This window comes from Polyodon spathula, chromosome 14, assembly GCF_017654505.1.
Source record: "Polyodon spathula isolate WHYD16114869_AA chromosome 14, ASM1765450v1, whole genome shotgun sequence".
In the NCBI taxonomy this organism is placed as follows: Eukaryota; Metazoa; Chordata; class Actinopteri; order Acipenseriformes; family Polyodontidae; genus Polyodon; species Polyodon spathula.
Window position 1 is genome coordinate 28364370 of NC_054547.1, and position 18859 is coordinate 28383228.

The following is an 18859-nucleotide window of genomic DNA, read 5'->3' on the forward strand; positions in this document are numbered from 1 at the left end:
CTTCAGTCACTGCGTGTATAATTGCACCATGTTAAGTTTCATATCTATATCTATTTTATAATGCATGGTTTTTGTTTCTTTTGTTTTTTTCTCCAAAGTTTTGTCAGGGCAACGTCTCAAACTATATAGAGTTTAGACAAACGATTTTCAAATGTTCCAAAAATTTAAAATCATAACCGAAGCGGATATTGTTTCATGTAGATACGGTGGCTGTAGGTCATAGTGATATATTGTACTCATGAAAATAAAAGGACAACAGTACATAAGCTGCCAGTAACAAAAAACAAATGTGGCAAAAGTATATCATTTATATGCAATTAACCATTTATTAAAGAACAATATAATAAACAGTCTGATAATGACATGCTAGGGAAATATAACAATGAGAAAATTATAAGAGATCAGTCTTATTCTGTATGTCTTAAATATTTGTTGGAATAACAAAACTACCAGTAGAAGTCTTACTAATAGAACATTTGCAGTAGGTGCAAACTTGTAAGGCAGTCTAATAGTGGATGCACATATTGCATTGACTGGCAATTAACATGTAATGGAACTTCAATAAATAAGCGTGCAACGCAAAATAGAGCTTACAAGAAAAACATACTTGCATTTCAATGTAAATGTAGTATTATATGCACTCCTATGATATGAATTGCTAAATGTCTTTATTATTTATCATGCTATATATTTCCCGTTCTCAGGCTGATACTTAGGACAGAGAGAGAATGAGGCACTTCTTCACACAGTGGTGAGTGTGTGCAGTCTTGTTATTGAGGCAGAAACACTTGGATTCTTGAAGACCCAACTTGACAAAGTTCCGAGATCAATCAGCTACTAGGAACTGGACAAGCTTAGATGGGCAGAATGACCTCCTCTCGTTCTTCCATTCTTTTTTTTTTATTAAAAGAACTATGCAACAAATATTTGTTTTCTTATTAAAAGGATTAATGTGCTACATTATAATATTACTATAATGCAAAATGAACAGAAAGTCACCCTCAGGGAAAAAATAAAAATTTTATATAAGTATATAAAAATCATGTCATTGGCAAATGACCCATTTGATAGCAATACAGTAAAGGAAAGAACATTGTAACTTAGTAAACCAAGGCCACAAATGCTAGTCTAAAAAACACAAATGTGTATACATACACAAAATGGTACCAAACTATCAGGTGTTGAATCCAGCTCAACAGTCCCCCAGTTTATTTAATGCAGCCTCCCTCCCCCCTGAGTTCTGGTTCTTCTGGGGTCATGCTGCTGTTTCACTGTTTTCTGGTGCAGTAGGCTGCACTGGGGGTTTAGTGCTTTCTGATTCCTGTGAGCAAGGGCTTCCTAAGAGCTCCACGCTGCTGTTGCAGTTGACTGGGGAGTTCATCTCAGAGGACTGGTCAGCAGGCTTCTTTGGGGTAGGCTGCAAGGGAGCTGAGAGGGGGGGGTTCATCATGTAAAACATGATGCCCAGTCTCCGAGATACCTATAGCAAGGACCACAAGCAGATAGGAGATTGGCATAGTTGGCATTGAAAATATCAGCTCTCATATTGGTTTTTCATGTAAAATGTTATCAGTATAACAAAAAAATAACTTTGCTAAAGTTACAATGATACTTAAATGTAACTTATCAAAGAAGTCTTTAAATACTGCAGTTATTTATAAATCTTTGGTAAGAAGTTTTTTTTTTTTTTTTAATAAAGTCACTGACAAAACATATGTTTTGCCCAGGATACACAGCCACAAGGAGTTGCTAGACAGTGCACTGCTGTAGCAGCCTAGTCTGAAAGCAAACAAAGGGTGAACCAGTAACAAAGGGCTCTGTACCTGGGATCGGATCTTCAGTGCGGGCCCCAGTTTCAGACCCAGAGTGTCTAGAAGATGCTCTTCTGTAAGCAGTGGAAGAGTCTCACCATCGATTACGTGGTCCTTGAATGTCTACATTTACAAACAAGCCTTGATTTTAAAAAAGTAGACACTATTTATTTTAAATACATTTTCCTATCCTTAGTTTTTTTTTTTTTTTTTTTTTTTTACCCATTCCTAAGCAAAAATAAGTGCCAATACTATTGAACTGTAGAGGAAATGTTGAATTTATTGTGTTCTCTCAGTTCCTGTAAAGAAGAGCGCACTCTGTGAGGTTCTTACTAGAAAGTGACTAGAACATAAAGCCTGAGTGACTCTTATAATTGTGAAATGAAAAACGGTATATTGAAGCAAATACATAGTAGCGGAATGGATTTGAAAATCTTTAACATATGTAAAGCACCCTAGAGATTCCACAAGTGAATACGAGAATGAAGAAAACCAATGTACCTGTGCATATTCCGAGCAGCCTGGGATGCTGTTAATGAAGCTATACACATCTTCTACTGTCCACTTGCGGATGTCTTCAATAGAAGACATTTCATCCCCATTAAGAAAAACACTGTGAGCTCCTAAAACAAACAAAAGCATGAAAAAATACTAATCAATCTTAATAATGGAGCAATTCTTTCTTCATGTCATTGTCATTCATTTCAAGCCTATGGTGTCTATTGTACACCGTTAAACATTTACCAACTGCCAAGTGCAGTAGGATAGTGGTGTCTTTGTTCCAGCTCAATAGCCCCCTCTAGTGGACACAGAACAACGTGAGTTTGCCAGAGTAAGTCAAGTGTTTCTTAACTGTTGCTTTTACAACGATTAAGAACAGCCTGTTTAAGGTTAAATATTTCTACAAATTATGAAAAATTATTCAAATCAAAACAATAAAATCTTAAAAAAAAACGGGGGGAGACGGGGGATCTATTAACGTAATGATCATTTTTAGCCGTTGACAGATAAGTAAAAATGTAATGATCACTCAAAGCGATGAACTGTGACCATGGACTAGGGTTCAACGTGAACTCTGCACCTACCGGGAGGAAGAAGTGTATTTCCAGGCAGTGGGAACCCATATGATAAGTTGGAAAGAGGATTGGATGTGGGGTACATGTATTTCTCATGGAAAGCTGAACAAGGATTGGGCAGGTCTTTATCACTTCCTCTGCATACAGTGTTGCAGTTGGTAGACTCTGTACAAGTGTCATTGCTGTTCTTTCGCAGGCCCTGATCACAATCTTTGTAACCTTTTCCACCACTGGATGACAAATCAACCCCCATTTTAGCCTGGTCTGGTTTGTTTGTTGTCTCGTTCTCAGACTCTCCTTTAACCTCTGCTTCCTTCTCTTCACCCAGAGTCCCTGTGGTTTGATCCGGGTTCTTATCTTCCGATTGGTTCTTGGGGCCGACAGTATTGCAGTCCATGCTCTTCTGATTGGATGCCCTTCTCCCGGGTCTACGCCCTCTTTCCCTGTGCAGGGTGCCGATTGCAGGGTAGGGGTTGGCAGACATGAGCAAAGCATTGCCCTGGAGCTCATCCAAAGTGGTACGATGGACGAACATGTCGTTGGGCAGGTGGCCTTCAGGAAGCCTCTGCCTGCCTCGGAACGACATGGCATTGGCCGGAATCCCAGGATACAGCAACGGAGCTTCCATTCCCACCAAACCCTTCTGGTGGGCGTTCTCCAGTTCCTTCTGATGTAGAATGGCATTCATCTCCATCCTGGGAAAAAGAGAAATGTTTTAATTCGTACTTGTAAAAAGTAAACTTCTCTATGGCCAAGGCGATTCAGAAACTGGGCTACATGCCGCTATAAGTCAGAGGTTCCCAACCTTTTTTCAAGGTTTTCCCCACATTCCACAACAAGGTTGGGAATAAAATATACATTTACACTACAAGCTAAACTAGTACTTTGGACATTGGCACCCAGTAATAATTTGAAACTAAATTGCAGCATGTGGTTAAATTATGCAGTAATTGATTAATTCTCTCAAAACAGTTTGGAATTTATTTAATAATGCACAGATTAAAAAAAAAGCTCTCCGATATATTTTCATTACATCACAACAAAAAATAATGCCTACTCCTTCAACTCCCTTTTGTTCAGGTACAGAATCCAAATTCAGATCCAATTCTAAATTCGCTGCTATACCTGGCCAGGTTTTGCTTGTGAATCAACTCCTGCCGACGGGCTACAGAATCCATCGACTCTGAAGGCACGAAACCATAACCTGCAGGTAAAAAACAAGTAAACAATGAACACGTCACATGGGTCAATTGAGGACGTTAGAAATCTTAAAATAAATGGCAAACATTTTGACTTGGGGTCTTGATCAATGTCTCTAAACATTAGTCTGAATTGATTACGTTTCTTTTAGTGTTTCAAAATTCAGCATTATTGAGTGCTACAGATCAACCGAGGACAGTTACAGATAACCTAGTTAATCTCTAATACACAGCGTAAAAGGATGGACGGTCATGGTTTTTTCTAGTCTCCCACTATATTGTAATTTGCATATAAACCTACTTTTGTGGCTGCAGTTAACACAATTAATTGACTTTTCTGAATGCTAGAGAGTAGGAGTGCGAGGTTACCTGCCCCAGGGAAGCCCCGCCCCTGAACCATGTTGGAGTGTGGAGGGAGGGGAGGTCCCAGGTGAGAACTCATGTGCATCTGCCTCGCTTCAGAGGGAACCATTTCAGAGGAAGGAACTAGATCCCTATAGAACAATGTGTAAATGTTACATAATAACTTACACAATTGCATATATAAATCATATTGAATTGATCCATTTTAATGGAGACAGCTCGATCTGGCTATATACCCCCTTGACTCGGACTCGGTTGAGGCTTGCTGTGCTCTCACGTGGCAACACTACAATACCAGAAAGAACTACTGCAACAGAGCATAGATGCTTGGGTCTGCTTTGGAAATAAACTATGGCACATAACTTTTCAATTACCTGTCCAAGAAGCGTGGCTCAAACTGAGGAGGCATCCCCTGGATCCTCTGCTGCCCGGGGCCTAGCACCTGGGGGTTCATGGTCATCTGGTTCCTCATCAGCGTCTCCTGTCGCTGCCGTAGCTCTGCCAAGCAACACACAAAATCAAGAGTCAGAACAACATTGCTGTGTGCAGCAGTGGCACCCAATTTCATATTCAATTTCGAAAGGCCTGCAACAAAACACCACAACAGCTTCCCAATCACACATATACAGGAGCTTTAACATCAATGGGTGGTCCTGTGACACCAACTGACTTAATCTAGAATTCTGCAGTACTGATGTAGAGAGAGTCATCAATCCTCTACACTGTACAACTAATCATTGTAACTCTGCAAATTGATAAATTTCTACTTTAAAATGTAACTTTGTTTTACATTTAGGAGCAAGTAGCTATTATTCCCTCACCCTTAAGAAAACACATCTACGTGCCAGGTTGGTTGGGACTATCCTAAAGCTACTTGGTCTTGCTCACCTCCTGCCGCCATGCCGTTAACAAGCCGGTACCAGTGTTTCTCCTCCAGGCTACCCTGCTCTCCCAGTGCAGACATCTTCCGCAGATGTTCCCGAGGGGTCATGTCATATGGTAGCTCTCCTGTCCGCCGATACTTTTCTGCAAATCATCATGTATGCACAATCATTAAATTCAGCTACTGTTTAGTTATCCTTATTTAACTATGCATTATAAAGAAATAGAAGCAGATTTTGGACCAGGGTTTGTTTCTATGAAAGCTTGAGACTCATGTCTTGCGAACGGCTTGTTGGATCGTTTTGAAAAATTGTGAACACCTTCATAATGATGAGAGAACAACATACAAAACTGCTGATTGTTATAACAAAGTTCCCCCAATACACCTACACATGGGACATTAAGAAAACTATGAAATAGTTTGCAAGCATTTGTGGCTGTTTTATGCAAATACCCTTCTTAGTATAAACCTTGTTCTGAAGGGTATGTCATGTACATAGTTTCCATGTGCATTTATCTGCAGTCATCTAGGATCCTATTAAACTAGACATCTGAAAAGCTATCCTGTACCTACCAGAGCTAGCCTCTCTAGATAATGCTTCAACATACACAACTAGAAAATGTGCTTTTAAAGAAGAGACTGCACACAAAGTAACAGTGATGTCGGAGTTATTGATCAAATTGTTAAAAAAAAACCCCAAAAAACCAACAAAACTCAGTTATACTGTAAATCGTACTGCTTTTGAGGCCACTTTAGAGCTGGAAACTGAGAAACTAATAATAATCTTTGTTTTTATATAGCGCCTTTCATAGTGGACCACCATCACAATATATGAGACTAGGGTGTGTGAACCATGCATCAGCTGCAGAGTCACTTACAACATCTCACCCGAAAGACAGAGCATGAGGAGGTTCAATGACTTGCTCAGGGTCACACAATGAGTCAGTGGCTGAGCTGGGATTTGAACCAGGAACCTGCTGGTTACAAGCCTGTTTCTTTAACCACTGGACCACACAGTCTCCTAATCTTAAGTCAGAAAGTTGGAATCTAAATTACGGCACAATTGGCTGCTACTGTTAGAATATAAGAAAAAACAAACTGTGTCTAGCCTGCTGGTACAAGCCTGGGTTACAGTAAGCATGTCTGGTATTAATCAATTCACGTTTTTATTAAAAGCTTTATACAGATTAGTCCTCTAAAGATGAAAGCATTTCACATTGCAAGAAAAAGACAAAAATACAGCACGACAATTTAGAAGACAAAAGTCCAGATTTAAACAAGGACTGAACTAGCCAACACTGCTGTGTAACATCTTTAAACATATACTACTTCTACAGGCAACTTCATACTGCAAGACAAAATGACGGCTTCTAAAATTAGCCATGATGGCAAGATTTTGAAATATGCAGTATTTGCTTCTTTAGTTTTTTGTTAGCCTCTCTACAACAGAACAATCTATTGTGAATAGATTTAGGACTGCATCACGCTCTCGAATGCTGTGTATTGTAGTGCTGAGCCTACCTGCCGGAGATTCTTTTGGTTCCGATCTTCCTCGGTCTGGGCTTTCACTCTCAGGCGATCTGCGTTTCTTTCCTGTTTCCAAACAATCAAAAACAAATACAACTCTAAAAAGATCCCTTTTCACAACAGCATTAAAGGAGCTTTTGAAAGGCTCACTCTCCAATACTGTCACCCCCCCCCCCCCCCCCCCCCCATTTATTTATACAGAGCAATATCAGACATGAGTGGAAAGTTCAGTCTAGTTTATCAACCGAAAATGAGAACAAATAACTCGGTTAACAGCCAGTGTTGACTAATCAAAAAATTAAAATCTCTACCATGTTGCATTTTCAAAGAGGCAACATGGAGTCTTCTTGCAAAAAACTCTAAGTTGCTTCACTGTATAAAGCTGATTGCACCTGGGATTCAGCAGCATGTTCTGCACACATCCTGTTCAAATACTTAACACCCTCACAGCTACAGCAGGATGTGTTTTCTATATGTGTATATGAGCGTACCTTTAGATAAACTTTTGCAATTTGCGGTTACGGATTGCTGATCCAGGAAATAATAACAATAACATGAAAAATGATCAAACTTCAGGCTTTGAGTTCCCCCTCCCACCTTTTTCTTTTATACTTTAAATCTATTTTGTGGTATCAAGTTCTTAAAAAAACACCTGTGTCTCCTGCAGTTTCATCAATTCAGGCTACAACGATAGTGTTATAATGCTGTTGCTAGACAACACAGCCCTTCTTATCAATTGCGCAGAACTAAAACTAAACTTATCGGGCAGTTTAAATGGTACAGAACAGCAGAGGATCTACAAATCTTCTGAAGCATTCAAAACTGGCCCCTCTCTCATATATATATATAAGAGAAAATACACAAAAAACTGCATTAAGAGTCACGCTATTGCTGGAGACGGCCGCAAATCTTTAGATTTCAGCTGAATAGACTCAGTAGTTCCACCAGATACACAGGGCTCAATAAAATCAACGTTACTTGTGTTACCATAGCTATAATTCAGAATGGATATTAGAATTTGAATTCAATCCAAACCACAGTCAGGATATCACAAGGAAGAGGATGAGCAGCTCAGCGCTTCCTCATAAAATAACTTGATCTCTCTCATAACAACCGTCCCGGTACACAAACAAATTATAGACAAGTATAAGACCCAACGGTCTTTTGTGAAAGAAAAACAAACCAAAAAAAAAAAAAAAATCAGTTGTGTTTGTTACTAGCTTTTTTAACATATAAATGGTTTAAATGATTATCAGGAGGAAATATGGCAAATCCTTTAGTTTAGAGTAAATTGTAATCAAAAATCTAAATTATACCTTTAATAGCAAGCATATTTACAAGATTAGTCAGCATTTAAACAAGTGGTCTTGGTACTGAACAAAATACCGGTACAGAAATATATAATTCTGGTATATTTTCTTGCTGCTGATTCCCATTTCCCAACCTTCACAGAATGCGGTTAATTAACCTGAATCATAATGAATGAAATGAAGTGGCGGCTGATTTAAACTCAACGATGGCTTTAACAGCAGACAGCTCAGAGCAGCAATGCATGAAGGGATAAGGAGCGAGGAATTGGACCATGATCATTCTCCTGAACGACAGCTGCCATGGATTTACTGAAGCTCAGATGCACCCAGAAGGGCAATTATCTGACTGGTCTTGCCTGCAAACTAATAACTTGGCCCACAATTCCTAGTGGGAAAAAACAAAAATCACTCCTCTAATCCTCTGTTGTTCCAAAGTCTGCCAGTAACATCTGTCTACCTCTAAATTCATATTTGTTAGCCTCCACCCCCACAGCCCCTCTTCTCTGATCCTATTAGGAAAACCCTGGCTCTTCACCTCTTTAAAGAGATGTGTTAATTAATCCCTGCCCTTAGAGGGTTACCCTCAGCAAACCTTGCTCGTAAGTATCCTGAACCATACACCAAGTGCTAATCTTGTCTTCCACCATTAGCGGATAGGGAGTCCTGAAAACACCTCCGCAGAAATCTCCACTGCAATCGGATTACTTAAGAGTGTGAGAAAGCGGCCCAGACTTCTACCTTTTACAAAATAGCGATACTTTTTTACAAAGTAAATTCAGTTCTGTTAAAGTGTATATATATATATATATATAGTGTATATATATATATATAGCAGTTTGATCCATTCCTGGCTTAAATATGAGTTTAATAAGATGCATCTGAGTTTGTTACCTATACACTGTGGCTAATCAAGCTTGTTGTAAAACCTGGAATGGGAGAAACTGCTATGCAATAGGAGTCTTCTTTCCATATCTGTATAATTTATATATATATATACATTTTTTGCATAATAAAACAATTCTAAATTGTATGATACATAATTGACACAGTTACATAGTAAGACTTGAAGTTTCAAAGATAAATGTCAAACCAGTCAAAACAATAAATCTCTAGCAGTTAACAACGATGAATTGTGAACATTCCATTTCACGTGTGTGCTGTGTGTGTAGGTGCGTGTGTGCGCATATGCGCGTGTGTGAGTGTGTCTGTATACGTGTGGGGGAGCTTTCCAACCACTCATACCGAGATCCTGGATGGAAGTTCTAAATCAGAGAGGAAACCACAAATCACTCCCGCAGAGACATATTTCAAGATCTAACTTTTTCCAACAATGATGACTGGTAACATGCAACTGAAAACAGTACCGGAAATTCTTTCAATTTGAAAGGGTAGCTATAGAATGGCATGTGCAAATAAGAACAACCGAAAGCCTGTGTGCTGGTACAGTTCTCTTCCAAGAAATCCCTTGCAGTAGGTTGGTGTTTATGTGCATTCTGATGTTCCCTCAACTCACCAGTTGTCTCAGGTAGGCTGTGTTGGATTCTTTTTCAGAACTGCGTCATCTTGTTGCCTCTTTACCCTCTGAACGCTACCATCACGAAGCCTGAAACAAACGTGAACATATTCCACCCTGTTTAGTATTTTTTAAGCACTATCCTGCCGTGACACTACCTCTTCTAAGTGCAACAACATGATTATTTAGTTGAACTATATGGTAACCTTTAATTTCGATTTTGCTTTCCTTTTTTGTAATTATGAAGTGACACTCACTTTTATTAATAATGATGTTTTTAAATAGGGGTGCCCTTAAAAAAATAATAATAATTGCATATGTTCAGTGACACATACAGGAACTATAACAATACTCTTCACATAGAGAATTACCACAATTAGAAATGTTCTGTTCATAACTGTTCCATAATTTCTGGTACTTCCCTTTTCTTAGGGTTTTATTGCTTATCTATGGTAGCATACAGTGCAATGCATTTCCATGCAATGGTTCCAAGTGAAAAGTACACACAGTAGAAGCAAAACCTATTAACTAGATCACTGGGGTTACAAAGCAAAGGCAACGTCTGTTCTGTAACACTAAGTGTCAGCAAACATTGCATTAAACTATCTAAACCAACATCCACACTGAATTTATATATAACCAAACTCCAACACCAGAAAAAAAGTAGACTAGGATTCAGAATGCTGCACTTAAATCAACAGAACATCAATCTCCGTCACATGAATTAGTAGCTATTCTTGATACTGCCTGATGCCTTCAGTTTCCTGGAAAGCAGTATTTAGAAAACACAAGGTGGTGTGAGCAATACAATACGGGACACCATAATAAACTCTGGTGAGGAGAACAATTGGAAATGCAAGCAAATTCTCAGATCACTCAACTAGAACCTGGCATTCGTCAAAATCTATTCAGGAGGTGAAGGAGCTGCTTAAGGAAACATTCTTGAAAGACACCTTAAAGAACTTTACGATTTATTTTTTATATATATACACACACACATGGATGAAGGCTATATTTGTATAAAAAAGGCATAATACCACAGTAACGACGTCAAAAAGTGACAATTCCTCTAGAGGAAAATATACTTTAACTTTGACCCATTCGACACCTCAAGACCATCACTTTCAATTCAAACATAAAATGTCTCATTTTCAATCACTCGACAACACCCACAGTACAATCTTTATTAATGATCACCAAAATGAGAATAAGTAAAAAAAAAATAATAATAAAATAATGATATAAAGCTGGTACATTTGTATCTCAGAGAAACTGGAGAGGAACGGGGCATCAAAAGTACAGCACTGAAAGACTACGTTTAAAAAAATCCCAACTGAACTGCTGAACCTCGTCTTCTTTAATATTAGCATCACAAGGGAATCCATGTATTATAAAAAATAATAGATGGGCCTCTTCAGTGAGTTACAGGAAAACAATTCCTATATATATATATATATATATATATATATATATAATATATATATATATATATATATTACACAAACACACTGACCCTGCATCCTTGAAAACACATCTATCTAGTCCTACTAGCTAGATAGAGTAGAGGGACTGGCGAGAAGCCTGTCTAATGCTCAAATATTATGGGTACAGATATGCAAAATGTAATAAGTGTCATAGCATTTAAAATAATAAAAACTGCAATCCTACAAGTCAAGATTATATTTGAAGTTCTCTTCGGCACTCTCTGGGTGTTTTGGTTATTGTTTTGTAACATTACTTTTTCTTTAAAAAAAAAAAAATTCAACAGGAGGAAACTATTTAAAAATATGGCCCATAGTACATAATAAAATGTTTTTCAACCATTCTGACTTAAAATAAGAAAAAAGGAATGACTCTGAAGGCAGATTACTTTGACATGTAAAATGTAAATTCTGGTGTGCGCACTTGTTTTTATGAGTATGTAATACTCAAACAGGTTATTTTCCTTTGGGGTGTAGAAGGCTGCCTGTTTCCATTATGGTTTATAGATTTGCATGCCACAAGCTCGCTGCCAACCTTTCCCTCTAGCAATTTGGGAGCTGTGCAGCATAAGCTACAAAACACAATCTATAGATACATAATGCACGCACAACATGTTCTGCATGCCTTTGCAAAGACTTAATTATAATGATGCATTAGGATCAGCACAGGTCTGGACAAGAGAACACCATCACCAGCAAATCACTTTTGTTCAGAATCATTTGTATAAACCAGGCCTATCTCCGAGGGTTAAAACAGTAACCAGAAGTGACATTGTCTAGCTATTGTCAACATTTTTCTGTTTGCTTATACAGAAAGCATGCAAATGTTTGTGCATTTATAAAATAAAACAAGTATGCATATTGTACACAACACATCTACATAAAGCCATGTACAGCATATATGAACACACATTTATTTAAAAAAAAAAAAAAAATCCCACAAACTTTGCTTCAAGGCTTGTTAACAAAACTAGCAGCTCTTTCTTTTCAAAAAACACTACTGGGTTCCTATATAGTTCATAATTGCCTTTAATAAAACTTCTCTTGCAACTGAAAAAAGAGAGAACAAGAAAACAAAACAAAAGACTAACTTGAGGGTTTTCAAAAAAAAGACAGGTCTAACCCTTTTGAGATGGCACATTGCATTCTCGTTAAGGTGTCCTGAAGATGCTACCAAGATCTAAGGAAATAACAGACAACATCTCTTTTGTAAGTGAGAAGAAAGTGTTAGACCACAACACATGAATATAAAAAACAAATAAAAGGCTGAATTCAGTTACCACTTACCCAAACTGTCTGCAGACAAGTAATAATGAAAACCAATGTGTGTATTCCCCCCAGAACTGCTCAAAAACAAACAGTGCAGCCGTTTAACACCAAAGCAGAAACACTTTCGCTTTAGAATCAACGAAGCACTACCAGGCAGCTCATGAGCCACGCCCCCTCTCTTGGTGCCAGAAAAAAAAACTGCCTTAACTAAAACAGACTTTGCTTTAAATACAGATTCATTTTATCTTCATTAGCCCTCTTCATCCCCTTGGCTAAGCCCACCCTTTACTGACATCACTGCGATCAACCCCTCCAATATGAAGGCCGACTAAATACAGCGGTGAAAATGTAATTACATGAGTAGTGCCTAAGCCGGAAAGTTTAACCTCTTCCAACATTTACCCTGTTAATCTCTTTTCAGCACTTAAGACAGCTGCTAATAAACCTCTTAGATTGCTTTCATTATCCGGAAAATAAAACAAAAAAATGATCAATCCATATATTTTTATTTTTACTCCATTTAAAAGGCTCCAGCAACTTGGTTTTACTTAATGTATCCTGGTGTTATGGTTTAGGGTCCAGGCCTACAAGACTGTTTGCTGCTAGTTTGGTGCAATCCTACTAAATGTGTTGCAAGGATCAATCTTCTCAGACTTCTTAATCTGACAGTTTGTGCTTAACTGCTTATAGTCTGCCCAGAAGTTCCTTGAATTACTTTTTAAAAATACTGTAAGATAAAAGGGGATTATTCTATAGTTAGGTGCATAAGGGTCGAGTTGGCTGCTGCTGTTCGTGGTAGTCAGCGATTCAAGGCTTGGTAGAGAAGTGCCTGTTTCAGTTCTGTTGTCGCCTGGCAATTTATTGCTGTTGCTATGTGAGGAAAATGTCATTCACAACAGCCCTAACAACATGTCCTTTGGGGGAAACAAGGACTTCACAAAGATGTAGTAACCAAAGTTTTAAAATTCAGGCATATAACCCTGACTTCACTGCCCTGTGCAGGCTGTCTTATTCTATGAAATATAAACACATTGGAAATGTGAAAAAAACATCAAGTTATCAAAAATGCCCAGCCATTTAAAGCGGAGATATCAAAAAGATCAAGGCAATGCAGGCCAAGGTTGCCCCAATTATTCTACTAACTTGGCACAATAGACGCAGATAAAATGCATGAAAAACACAAGTCAAGTTAGTAGAATAAAAGTGCCTGAGGTCTTCAAATTTTTGCAATGCGTGCGACTAGTCCATTTTAAAATATCAAAAAATGGTTTAATATAAATGATACAGATGTCAAAATAAGTGCGTTAACCAGTACATTTCCATGTTGACAAAATAAGTTACTTGTCATTAAACTGGGATGTCCTGTAATATACATGGATAAAAGAGCCCTGGGGTCTGCAAAAAAATACGCCAGATGAAAAAGGAGAAGGACATTTTTGCCTTCCTTTGACGACTTATTTCTCTTACTGTACGACAGCTATTTACTTTTTTTCCTACATTTCACTTAAGAGTGCTGAGAACTACAAATTAAATGTGGACTTGTGCTTTTGGCTGATTACCAATACCCTGAAAACATGTAAACTATCCGTGCTGTATAGATAGTTACTGGCAGTTCTCGCTCTTCTCTGTAACTTGACACAAGGAACTACCCTTCCTCTCTTCACTTTTTAAAGTCACATGAGGGAACACTGCTATGTCTTGTTATAATTAAGACAAGTTTCAGGTTTATCAGTATTAGCAATGGCCATGAAATAGTACTACAGTATTGCAGCAGCAAGACGGCACAATGAACAGTTAGAATACAGCTTGAGACAGGGTACTTACATTTTTTACACTATGGAAAGTTGTTCTGCCAAGAAAATAGTATGCATTGTAAAGTACAGCATAGAAATGAAACTCAACATGGTACAATAATAAATGCAGTTACCAAAGAGGATGTATAGTTTATTAAACAAACAGACAAGCACAGTATGTAATTTAGTTTTTCTAAAACGTAGGTAAGAAAATGACTAACTTCTAAAAATGTCCACTATACAGTTGGTATGCATGGGAATTTGAACTCCTGTTGACCACTGTGGGACACCAATTAGAAAACAGACCACACGTGGGAACTCGCCTTGTTTGATTTCCACCGAGACACGGTTTGTCCTCCTGCTTCTTGTCCACTCCCTCAGTATTGGGTGTCCCTTCTCTTTCCGGCAGGCCACTGAAACCTAGATTCTACTCAATGGCAGGGTCTCTCTCCTGAAAAGAAATGTTCACAGGAAGGTAACTGGAATTTAGGGACGTTAGAGCATATTTTCAGTATATTACATCCAGCTATGCATCAACCAGACACTGCTCTGACATTGTTCCTATGCAACTCAGCCATTATGTTATTAATCTATAACTGCAAATAAAGCACAGCTGAGAAAAGGACTGTAACTAATGACAGCTGTTCTAAAACCACTGCTTACTGATGAAATGCTTCAGACCTGCTCCCAAAAAATTAACCGCTTCGGAGTACAAATGTATATAAATAACTTACATTATTGTATAATAGAATTGCTCTGCCATATTTAACTTTTAGAAGACCTTCTACAGCCATGGATGCTGTTTTTGTTGGGTCTGAAAAACATAGTAATCCTTCCCCATCTTCCTCCTGAAGATGATCTCTATATCATCATCATCATCACAACCAAGATAGGAGTCTCTATATGTCTCTTCAGAGCTCGCAGACATCCTTACTCATCGCTGACAGGTAGACATCACAACCAATGTGGTCACATACTGGAGGATACCGATCAGTCCTCCAGAGAGCAACCACTTCAGATTCTTCTCTGTGGGAAGGAGGGGCAAAAGAAAGAAGAGGAGAGAATGTATTACTGCTGATCTACACCACAAGACCCAGGAACGTATCTTTCAAGAACAGGAAGATCTTTAACAAAACGCCACACATTGATAATTAAACTCTGCAAAAAACAGCACAATACTCAAAATGTATTCTAAAATGCATAATTCTATTTATGTGTTGATATTTTTTTCTATCTGTAAAAAAAAAAAAGACTGTATTTACAGCTATCTGAACAAAGTCACCTGCTCCAATCATATAGTGAATTACAGAGTTAATGAGCAGCCAGAACTGTTGGTCTCCATTGAATCCCCTTTTTGCTGTAGAGACATGGTTCCGTACGGTTCTAGAGTTTAATCTCACCTTTGTGCTTTATACTTCGTTTCCAGTCCTTGTCATTCTCTCTCCCACACGTACTCTGGAATTCACTGGGGTTCAGCCACATACTTCTGTACTTTATGGAGAGACCTCTACTCCCTTTGCAGAGGCCAGCGACGTAAAGGAATGCACGGTTCTCTCCGCACTGCACCAGAACGCACGGCTCCCGGCAGACATACAAAACGAAAAAGCGTGGCCCCCCACTCTACAGTCCAGTGCCTGGAACCTCAAGGGTCCCATTATTTTGTCGAGGAAGTGCGGGTAAGGCAGCTAGGGGTATGGAAACCCATGTAAAACTGTGTAAGGTGGAAACTTTTCTGCATGCAAAGGGTACACCCCCTGTTTGCCAGGGCAACCCACTGGCAGCGTGATGCAAAGCATGCCGGGATGGCAGAGATCACTGCCGCGGCCGGGAGTCGATGAGTCCCTTGTGACAGAAAGGGTTGGGTCAATTCGCTGTAGGAATCATCGTTTCATGTGTGAAAGGCTTCATCTTTACGTTGGGTTTCCTGATTAACTTCCGACATTTGGCTCCTCAGCTGCACATGTTTTAATAATCCACTGGAAAACAATGGAGGCTGTTCAATCGTGAATTTAATGTAAAAATGCTTGTTTGTTTTCCCTTTGTAATTGCTTCATTTCGTTCGCTCTCCGGCGGCCGCTTCGGGGCCTCCGGCTCAGAAGAACACAGGTGCACCAAAATTAGGTGTGACAGTACTTCATCAGATGCGTCCCTTGTACTTACCACTAGCTCGTAATGTTTTTTTTTTTATACTGTGTTTTGCACTATTTAGTTTGTGTCTTGTAATCTTTTACTGTGCACTGCAGAGCATAACTATTTGCAATTCAAAATATTTTGTAAATGTTTTCAAGTTTTATTTTATTATCAAGTTCGAACATTTAAATACAGTTTGATGTTCATGAAACTGGTTTATTTAAGAACAGTGTCATGCACATCAAACTTTATTTAATAAATAACAAACTGTTGCGACCTGTTTGGGAACCTGCAAACATATATCGTTTAATTGTTAAACCTTTTCTTATTTTTTGTTGTTATATTTGTCTTACATGTTGTATTAGAAAAGTTTACCATGGTACATTTTGAAGTTTTACCGTGGTTATACTATGCTTTACTATACATATCTGCGTTTTAAAATGCTAGAATTTACTGTGTTTTCACTATGCTTTTACTGTGGTTAACGGTTAAGTTAGTGCACTACATTCTTAGTAAAACAGCAATTTTGATTATTAGCTTAATGGCAACAGTGTAAATAAATGAATATAACATGGTATGTGTGATTATAAAAATGTTTTAAGATGCCTGTTGTATAAAATTGTATACATGAGTAAACATAAAACTAATCGCATAATTTGCACTATAATTCAGTTAGTGGATTTGCATGATAGTGTTATGCATTTGGTATGGTGTACACAGGCAAGAGAAAATAAGTTGAGCTCCTTCAAAGAGCGTTCTCTAAAATATCAGTCCATCCCAACAGAAGCAGGCATGCATGTTCTATTCTATACGTACTGCAAGATTGCTCAGAACATTCCATAAGTAAAAGGCAACCACGTGCAGATGTCTGTTAATATACCACTAGGGGCTACATGTCACCATATATATCACAACCATGAATACGATTTTTCTATTTTGTATAGTTAAATTAGTAAATAAAATAATTTTAAAATTGTTTAGTTTTGTTTTATGGTTTTTTTTTTTTTTTTCACGTGCTAATGTGATTTGTAATACATCACAAGAAAAGAATAGAGTGGGTCTGTATTATATTCAAGTGTTAGGGGAACTGAAATTTTAACTGGGCATATAGTGCCACCAGGTGGTCAGCAATTATAACAAACTATTTTTACTGCACCAATGTGCTTAAAAGTAACTAAATGGCTGTGTAGAGACTTAAAGCTAAAAGGTGGGTGAACTATCTGTGTCCCTTTGCAAGATCCACTAATGCTTGAAGAAAGGGATATTTACACAACTAGGTTGAGGGCATTTGCATTATGCATTTATACATTTTTACTACACTTTCATGAATGAACATACAACAAAATATTATATCTTAAAGGCAATTTTAAAAGAAATTTGCAATAAATGTAAGCTGAACACCTTTAAATCATTCTTTATTCATTTTGGAGAGAATAAAATCAAATGTTACTAAATTACAGCAATACCACACTCAATCTTCATTTTAAGCTTTAAAGCAGTAATGGAAAAGTTCCTTTTTATTGAGTTAATACCTTTTCAGCAAACTCACATGAACTAGAGATCAACCGCGGGACTGATCTGATTACCAGCTATAAGAAATCTTTAACTAAGGACGGATTAGCCCAGGGTCCTATTGCTCAAACCACTAGACACTCCTCCCATGAACTCTGCTGAAATGAGGATATAAGAACCATGGTTTAAGCATTTCCAGGAGTATCACTAGCTCCCTTTTTTCTTGTTTTAATATTACATTGGGATATACACATTTTTGTAGCATTTTTGTAGTGAAGCCCAGGAAGTTACTTCCTACCAGAAAGTGGCAGCAACTTCATAGAGAATCGCTGATATGAAAAATAATTCTAAAACTTTCATTACCACACGTTTCACAGTAAAGGAGGAAGGGTGAAGGTACATGGAACTAAAACTACCACTGGGGAATGTAAACAAACTGGACTGTCAAATTAGAGTGCACAGATATATATGAACATAATTTAGATATTTTATTTAACATCATGTAATCAAATAAATTACAAAATGATATAGCAAAAGTCTACTGGAAGCCATAATAGTAGTACGGTATTTCATATTAGATTTGAAAATGTAACAATTTTCAATTTGTGTCAGTTTTTCGTTAAGTATATAGAAAACTACAAAGCCGTATGTAATTCAATATGTTAACGTAAAATTATTCAGCAGGTTTCATTCGACTTTATGAAGCAAAATTAGATCCTTCTGTAGGGTGATGCAAAACCTTTGGTCTTAGCTGTATATTCATCCAAGTTCCATTCAGTAAAATATTATGTTCTTAGACACTGGTATTTGCATGGTAATGCTATTTCCAAATAAAACAGACAAGATCCCATGAGTGACTGGCTTTCCTTCTAATTAAGCCTAATTAGCTGTATAAAAAGTAGAGCTAAATAGCTGGTTTGGTACTTGCAAATGAGCTCAGGCTACATAAATGCTCAAACTGGGCATGCAGCTCCTGTTGCGTATGAAATTGT

General features: G+C 37.9%; 1 protein-coding gene across 2 annotated transcripts; it reads right to left on the minus strand.

Moving 5' to 3' along the window:
• Positions 1-873: 873 nt before the first annotated feature.
• samd7 (sterile alpha motif domain containing 7) lies at positions 874-12538 on the minus strand. Of its 2 annotated transcripts, XM_041270941.1 has the most exons (11): positions 12451-12538; positions 9683-9772; positions 6854-6925; positions 5338-5475; positions 4824-4947; positions 4456-4580; positions 4013-4091; positions 2897-3582; positions 2313-2434; positions 1824-1934; positions 874-1480 (listed from the first exon to the last, which is right to left on the minus strand). In XM_041270941.1, exons 4-11 carry the CDS (start codon positions 5438-5440, stop codon positions 1256-1258), a joined length of 1575 nt encoding a protein of 524 aa, XP_041126875.1. In that variant the 5' UTR covers positions 5441-5475; positions 6854-6925; positions 9683-9772; positions 12451-12538; the 3' UTR covers positions 874-1255. The 2 variants fall into 2 exon arrangements, with proteins under 2 accessions (XP_041126875.1, XP_041126874.1); XM_041270940.1 differs by lacking the exons at positions 9683-9772; positions 12451-12538 and adding an exon at positions 7171-7291.
• Positions 12539-18859: the final 6321 nt, after the last annotated feature.